The 8,979-nt window shown below is 33.4% G+C and overlaps 1 protein-coding gene across 1 annotated transcript; it reads right to left on the bottom strand.

Annotated features, from left to right (window-relative positions):
- Positions 1 to 3,011: 3,011 nt before the first annotated feature.
- Positions 3,012 to 8,613, bottom strand: LOC132727995 (uncharacterized). Its single transcript, XM_060713599.1, has 6 exons — positions 8,226 to 8,613; positions 6,379 to 6,515; positions 5,273 to 5,364; positions 4,908 to 5,021; positions 4,608 to 4,739; positions 3,012 to 3,911 (listed from the first exon to the last, which is right to left on the bottom strand). Exons 1-6 carry the CDS (start codon positions 8,367 to 8,369, stop codon positions 3,898 to 3,900), a joined length of 633 nt encoding a protein of 210 aa, XP_060569582.1. The 5' UTR covers positions 8,370 to 8,613; the 3' UTR covers positions 3,012 to 3,897.
- Between the last annotated feature and the right edge of the window lie 366 nt (positions 8,614 to 8,979).

The raw sequence follows: 8,979 nt of genomic DNA, 5'->3' as shown, positions 1-8,979 counted from the left end.
TCATTATTAAGTATTTTAGGTTTTTGGTGAAGTTTCCTACGTTTTCTTATTTGTATTTTGACATCATTATTTATCCAAGGTACACGTCATTTTGCCGGATAGTTACAATTCTGTTTGGAATTTTTCGGATTCCGCGTTAAAAATGTTTTCGGCAAAACAATCTGCAATATTATCTCGGTTTTGATCGTTGTCGATAAATGACCAGTCAATTGATATAAGTATGTCATTATATTTATGATACTCACCAATATGAAGATCCAAAAATTACGATGCAAACAGTTTTGTTGAAGTTTGGTGAAATTTAGGACTGAAACTATTGGATAATGAAACCATACTAGGTCAGAGAGAAATGGGCCAGCATCAAAAGACATGAGAACATGGCGAGAATTTTTAATGAACATAAGATCAAAAAGATAAGACCAAAAAGATAATTAGAATTCCCAGTGTAAAGCGTAGGGGAATTTATGAGTTGTTCGTAATTCAAAGAATGTATAAGTCTTGTCCAGATTTTTATACTTCACAACAGCAGGTGTCAAGTGCTGTGTGGCAGCTGTAAAAAGTTGTCCCGTACTTCACTTCAGTGTTGTTATATTTCTGGTCCTTCGGGATCATTGATGCCAGCAGTATTAAGTGATGAGAATTGAGAACCGCTCAAGCCGGTGCAATGGGGCGTGAAAGATGTTGCACATTTTCATTATCCCTCATGTACAGACTCAATCAAAACGAGTCTCCAATTCTCTTGTAATTTTGTTGTGATTAATGCTTCCGAGGGATCACTTTGCTTCCATTTGTTGTCATGATGGGTTGGCAAGTACGTTAATATTAAAGTCACCAGCTACAAAGATATTATCATGTCATGATTTAATGCCTAATCAAACAAGTATTCCATTTTTAACCATTATTTGGAGGTCGATATATACCCCCAACAATTAATTTATGCTGACATATTTGTATTTCAGTCAAGAATACTTGTACACATTGTACTTGCAAATCTTTCCTTTCCATAGCTCGTAAAGAATCACGGACATAAATAGCTACACCACCACCTTTACGATCGATTTCATTGTAATAAGGAAAGGATGTATGACACGTGGAAAAGATGTATACCACGGAACACTAGAATGTTTTATATATGTGCTGATTTGTCACGTGCCCGTTTTTTTTGTAATGCAACTTCACAATAAAATAGATAAATACAGAAGCTACAAAAAATCGACATGTCTTGCCTCGCCTCAACATATTTTTTGGGCTGAAATGAACCATTTTATATCACAGGTACCCTCTAATTTTTTTAAATATAAATAAAACATTTTAGTGTTCCGTGGTATACATCTTTTCCACGTGTCATACCTCCTTTCCATATTTCAATGAAATTTTACTGGATTGCTATCCATTGCTGGTTGGTTTTTAGCAGAGAATGACCTGTGCTTATGCAAAGAGGGTACCGTTTGAGCAGATTTCGGAGAGGGTACCGATATGGATATGCACCGTGATTAAATTTAACGTGTGAGTGGCTGTCATAAACATGTATGTATCGGTAACTTCCCCTTTAAAATGTATTTCCTCCTTCCTTTTCGACGTAGGATTTGCTGTCGGTGACTGCATCTTGTATAATTGTTATAATTATACTGTGATTTAATTAATTACCAAGATTTGGTTAAGACAATGATAGAGGAATAATTATAATTATTGTTTTTTTATTTATTTCAGTTCTTACATGTTGTACTTTTACAAACGGCTTAAATCAACCGATAAATATTGACTATTTCATGTTCATAAATTTACCATTTTGATGTTGTTTTAAAAACTCAAATCACAAGTTCAACAAACGAGTAAATCATTATGTTTTAAATTATAAGAAAGGTCCATAATGTTGTCAATCTTTCTTATGAGTTATATATAGCTTTTACTTCAGCTATTGAAGAACATTATATGTTTTTATATCAAAACATAGGAGAACAATAACTCAACTTGTGCCTGGTGAAGAAACTGTAGAGTAGTCCGCAAATCAACTTATTATTGACTACTTTTCAGAAGATGAGACATAACAGAAATAAGTAATGGTTTTATTATAACGCCATGTTACAAATCGTTCTTTGAGTCGTTTTTAGAACCTAACTGTCCATTTAAAATCTGATATTCCTAGCTTAGTTGTTGTCATAAATTTTGAATCATCATTTCAGGTTCAATACCCACGCACGTCAAGCGCACATCTTTGTACGGTGTTCCTGTTAATTGAAACTGTACCATGCCGCATCGTTCCTGCCTGACGACGTCTTTCTTCAGAACCAAAGAAATGATCCCTGTAAAAAGAAGAAAACAGTTAATGTCGCCAAACAAATGTCAGTTATTGACAAAGTGACAAATAATAAAAACTTTCAGGAAACGTCCGAGTGGGAACACTTATCCGTTTTCAGGCCCAAACCAGGCAATAAATCTAAACACTTTTTTATAATTATCTCAAGGACTTTAGCCATTCTTTGGTGCGCTACATAATTTTTTGATACTCTTACTATTTCTTACAATACAATCATATTTTACCTCCGAGTCGACGGATTTTCTTGAAAAAAAAATGGTCCGAGTGAGCATTCAGCAGGTGCGCGATGACGTAGTATCCTTCCATTGATTTAAGTCTAATCACTTTTGTGGCACGTTTATCACAATGATATCGTTTAAGTTTGAATATGAAATGAAAAATTTTCATTCTCTTAGTGTTAACTGATACGCCATCCTGCAGCATTCATGTGTTATTTTTAAACAAGCGTCAGAAAAATACCACTGCTGTTTGAAGCACTTGATACACAGCGGAGGTCACATAACCGTTAATGAACGCAAATCAAGCCACATATATATATCTGAACTTAACATTGCGATTTCACGCAATTTTGCCTGTATTGCGCATATATGTAGAATTAGTGATTCTAATGAAATTAAGAAAATGGGGTGTGATTTCAAGTGTATCTATTTAACATTTTTTAAAATTCTCGAGCCAGTGTTGAGTGAAATATGAGACCGTTTGTACATGCACACTTTTTAGATTTGTTAGATGTAATACGTGCCTTCACTTCTAAAGGTACATGCCAGTACAGAGGCACAGTGCGAATACCCGTGATAAACCAACACGAGAGTGTCCTGTGACGTCCGAGAATCGAACCTGGGTAGCCCAATTCAGTGCCACCCAATATGCTTAAAGTTTACTTACGCGATCCGTACGCTGCCCATCCCGGTACATTAAGACCATACGTGCAACGAACAGAATCTATTCGGGTCCCGGCCGGTAACCTGCCGAGTCGAATGCGGTGACCGCTAGACTTCACATAGTAATGTATCAAGATTTTGGATGTTTATAAATTAAAAATTTCACTATTACAATGTATAAATTTTGAATTCTGCTCAATCAGGTGCTATGGGGCCTGTGCGGTAACTTGTACTTTCTAGTGACATCCATGAACATGATCAAATAAACTAAACCGAGCCAGGATCATTTTTAATTGTGTAGTATTGGGCGTTCTTTAGTGATAGGGAATAACTTGCTCTTTCTAGCACCGTTCATGTGAAGGCTTTATTGAACCAAGCCTGCAGCATTTTCAATTTTGTCGCATCGGGCGTTTTTAGTGATTCCGGTTTCACTCATCTTTGTAAAATGTTTGTTTTTAATTTTGCTTCATCCTTTTGAATTCACTGTAACGTGATCAATATAAATCTAGCATACCTTTATCATTTGTCAGGTTCTCGTATAGGGAAAATGGGAAATAATAAGTTTTAAAATCTACATTGTATCTAATTTTATTTAGAAATAAAGAAATAGAATATAGCTTTGCAATGATATCCTAATACATTTCAGCCGGTTTAATTATCATTCTAGAGCAAAGAATATTCTTCCGGGTTTCCGGGTACTTAATCACACGGCTCTGAAAAGATGATCATTACATATTAATCTATTATAAGTTTGCCAAGGCAAAAAGTACAACATTTTATTATAATTTGATGCCTTAAAATAAAATAAAAAATCTACATTATTTTACAACGTTTTATTTGCTGTTGTTTTATTTTCTTATAAATTAGTTTCCTTATTTCGCCCCTAAAGTAAATTTAATATCACTATTAAAATACATTGATGAAAACATGTTAATTGTTCATTTAGCCATTGCTTATTAATTGTGTCTGTTTCTTTACTTCGGACATTTCTGATAAATATCAGGGCAGCATGGCATATACTTTAAAGGTTACAAATGACGAGAACAGAGATCAACAAGGCAAAGCTCAGTCCCCGACCTCACTATTGGCCCAATATGTTTCTATATGACAAGACGTTGTAAATAAGATTACTCCCAGCAATGTGAAATTCTAACAATGGTCATGGTTACATTAGTACAAAAACGAACAGCCTAATGACTATAAACAACAAATAACTCGATATCTTAAAGCAACAAGAAATCACATAAAAGGGCCCGACCGAAGCGAGATTGAAAATTAAGAAAATTCAGTCCCAAAGAACTCTCCATCATAAAATCTCCCAATTAGTCCGTCAGATGTAATCAAAAGAGGAAAGCGTAGCTACCAACTGTAAAAGGGTTAAACACCAAGCATGCGGTATATAAACTTACCTCCAAGGTACGGGAAAAACCATTTGAATCTCGAATCATATCCATAGTTTACACAAATAGCCTCGTACAAGTCAATCCTGCTTGCGTTCTTGACGTGCATATTAAACTGATCCTTGTTGAACACAAACAGACCTAAAAAAAGTATTCTTTTTTAAATATCTTTTTTATGTAAAATCTGTTCAATTATAATTGACTGTTATCATGTAATTGAAAGAAAAAAATCTATAAGCACTTTATAAGTATTGCTAGATTTTGATTTTGTCAACGCAATAGAAAGTATTTAATTTAATGAATACATACTTAGTCGCACATCTGCAACAGCACAGGTGTTCGCAATTTCATTATATCCTTCACATTGAATCCTCCAAATATATTTCTTGGGATCTTTTGACCAATATGCTTCTTTCATTTCGCCTGTAAGGTAACATAAAAACAGATGTTTTCACTAAGGTCTTTCGATTTGCACGATCAAACGTAAACTTTTTAAAATAAAAAACAATTATCAAGATGTTGTTTTCTTTATACTGACAGACAAAAATGATCTGCTGGTGAAGCAATTATATTGAATTTAAAGCAACTTTTTCAGTTTTAAACTTCTTGTATTCTCAAAATTGTTGTAAAAAACTGTTGTTAAAAGCCTTATAAGTAAAATTTTTTAGTCGTACTTCCGTTATATTGATATGAATATATGGCTCTAGTTTGTTCCGGATTCAAAGTTTTTAAGCTTTGAGAATACATATTGCATTCAGTTTGCCATCTGAAAATAAAGAAATGCAACACAAATAAGATAAAAACAAGTGTTTTATTTCTCATATGACACTAAAATCATAGCAAAATTTATATTAAAGATATGCAATGCTCATCCTTGAGTAAGATAATTATTCACAAAAAATTATTGAAATTCTTACTTAACTTTTCTAATTTGAATACAGGAATGAAAAAAAAACTATGCTTGGGAAACTGCGTTCCTTATAACAGTCAGGTACAGCTTGTCTTTTCTTAAAAAAACTGCAAGTTTTATCGTTAATTTCCTTTTGCAAAGCGGGGAGGGTAATAATAGGAATGGCCGCCCTCTGTCTCTCCGTCTGTAACACTTTGTGTCTGCTCTTAAACTTTTAAACCGTTATTTTTTTAAATAACTTCGCACAAGTGATCACAATGAGACGATTCATGAGCGCAATAATTGGGTTGCTTCCCCGAAGGTCAAGAAAACAGTTAAGGTCAAGTGTTAAAAATCTATATTTCGTGTGCTCAGATATTTTAACCCGCTGAATTTTTTTTAAATAACATGGCTTTTGTTTCAACCATTATTAGACGATGTGCAGAGCGCACTAACTAGGTTGCTTCCCCCAAGGTCAATGTCACACAAATGTTAAGTGCACTTTCTTTCCAGATATTTTAAAAGTTTACATTCCGTGTCCACTCCTTTACTTAACCGATAAAAATGAACTTGGCACAAGTAATCACCTTTTTGAGACAAGGTGCAGAGCGCAATGATTGGGTTGCTACCAATAATGTCAAGGTCACACTTTAAGGTCAAATCAATTATCAAATTTTAGCCTAAAATATCCTTAATATTTTGTAAATGAGGTACAAGTAAGTAAGTAAAGCTTATTGAAAACTTTCGAGCAGATACAGCTTCTTGTTCATGATTGACTGCGTTTATAAACGAAACAGTGTTATTTTTTGTGACATGTTAAGCTTTATACACACTGACAAGGTTAAGATTTTGACATTGGATGTGATATTCTTTAAATAACTTTTTATTTACCCATTTTTACAATATCTCTGGTATACGTCTGGGTCCATTTTTACGATTTTACAGTACAAATTAGTTTCTGGATAAACATACGATGACCGAGTTGGCACAACGAATTCAGCTTGGCCAAGTAATGCAGTTTTGTTAACCTGGAATGATTGTGAAAATCATAGTATAAATTTAAATCAATTAGAAATAAATAAAGCACATAATCAATTTAGTGGTCCTAACTAATTGTGAATACAATTGCAACGATCTTTTATGGACCCCTGGATATGTGATGTGACACATACGTTTTCTAATTACGGGAATAAAAGTATGTTCAATTGATGTATTACCTAGTCACGAGAAATAAGCACTGACACAGAACACAGAAATTCAGAGTATTTTGAATTTTGATTTAGCTGTGAATGCCGTGCGATATTCGTCAACACATTCAAAAGTGATGTTCAAACTGGAGTTGAAATTCGAGGCAGCTCGGAAATCGAAATCTAAAGGTAGCATCTTAAGTTGTTATTATTGTTTTCAGTAATTACATTTCGAGCTCTAGATAAATATTGAGCTAAGTCGAAGATCGAAATTTAAAATTACCATTACTTTATTTCATAATGAAATAGTATTTCGAGTCAACTTGAAGATCGAAATTCATAGTTTTGCATGAGTTCAATTTCGACCTGAAGTTGCTTTTCTAGGCAGGTCTAAGATCAAAATTAAAAAAATACATAATTCCAAATTCCACTCCAGTACTTAATTCTGTTTTAAAAGTTTTGAATTACTTTGAGCTTCCTCTTACTTCAACTTTAACTCGAAATTCAGTTTACAATGATGTCTTGAATTTCGATTTTCAAGTTATCTTGAGCTTCAACTTCAAGTCGAATTCCGAACTATGAATATCGATCTTCGAGCTTACCTGAAAAAACAACTTAAGCAAAAAATTAAGTGCATTTGGTGAATTTCGGTTTTCCAGCTGCCTTAAATTTCAATTCCATCTCGAAAAACAACTAATGCTACTTTTGAATTTATATCTTCAAGCTACCTTAAAATTCAACTCTAGCTCAAAAGTTGACTGTTTTTAATTTTAAATCAACGTGGAGCTCTGAATTTGATAGAAATTCAAAATCAGCCGACTCGAAGTGATATGCCAACTCGAAATGCGAATATTCAGAATTTTCAATGTTTGATGTCAGTCCTGAACTCTCATAAAGTATTTTCTGGGAGAAGGACGAAAAATTTTTTTTGTACTAAAATAGTTTTTTTAACCGAAAACAAAGAAAAAAAATTTTTTTTTGATACCAAAAATTTAAAGTAAGCTAGCGGACGGCCGCAGCGCGCCAAAGAGTGTTGTTGAAAAAAGGGGAAAGTTTTAAAATTTAATTTACATTTTTTTTACTTTTTGAGTATGAAAGCAGACCTTTAACTTTTTTTAACAGAAATAAGGCACAAAAAAGGGCTTTTTCGAGAACCAGAAAATTGACAAAAAAAATTTTTTTTTATGACTCTTTAAATGTACTACAAAAGGGTGTCGGGGGCAAGTAAAAAACCAATCTAAGGGGGAAAAATTTATTTTAAAAAACGAAATTTTTTTTAAGAACGGAACAGCGACACGGATCAAAATTTTTCAAACCTCTGAAAAAGATATTCTAATATTTTAAACAAATTACAAAGCGGGTTTTTATTTTTAAAAAAATTTTTTAAGATGACTATAAATTTGGAAACAGAGCCACTTGCATTTAATTTTATAAGTGTTAGCACGGAAACAGTAACACTGGAAACCCCGCGCTCGTTTTAAAGCACAGCTTGTGCCGATGGTGTGCGTTAAGAAAACATTGGGATAAAAAGAATTAAATATTTAAACATACCATAGAGTCGAATGCGGCTCGCGTCATGAGAGCTTCGTTCCTTGGAAACAAGATAAAATACGGGTTATTACGTAGACAGTTATCCTCACTGCCGGATACAACAATTCCACACAATATAAGAGTTGTAACGAGATACGTTTTCATGTTTCAGCGTCTACGTTGAGCTAGACTGTGTGATAATTACACGTCTCTAACAAATTATTTTATAACATATGGGAGATGTTCCTGTATGTTCAATAGACATGATTACAACAAATCTATGAAGACTAAAATGTATGATACTGAAAGCAATCTCGTATCAACATCTATCTATTTTATGTTTGCTGTTCAGAACTACTGAATGTATTAATTTGTCATTTTCGAGATAAAGCAACTTATTTACATGTGGACAATAATACATACGCCTATGTTATATAAGCTTCTTTGTTTTAAGATAATATCTCTCTCTCTCTCTCTCCCTCTCTCTCCCTCTCTCTCTCTCTCTCTCTCTCTCTCCCTCTCTCTGTATGGAAACTATCTTGTATCGTAATTTTCAAATACTGATATAGGAAATATGTAACAAGAAAATTCAATGTTGTATGAAACAGATAAATCATCGTACAAAATCCAACTATTGTTTTCAGAGAATGATTTGAAAGAACAGCTGTTGTGAGTCATTGTAACTGATATTGTGAAATTGATATACAGTATATATGATGTATACATTAATTAATTACTTAAGTCAGAATGCAAGATCATCAAAAACAAGCCAAAA

This window comes from Ruditapes philippinarum, unplaced genomic scaffold (genome assembly GCF_026571515.1).
Source record: "Ruditapes philippinarum isolate M1 unplaced genomic scaffold, ASM2657151v2 ctg6313_1_1_1_1, whole genome shotgun sequence".
Lineage (NCBI taxonomy): Eukaryota > Metazoa > Mollusca > Bivalvia > Venerida > Veneridae > Ruditapes > Ruditapes philippinarum.
This window is presented reverse-complemented; position numbering and strand designations above follow the sequence as displayed.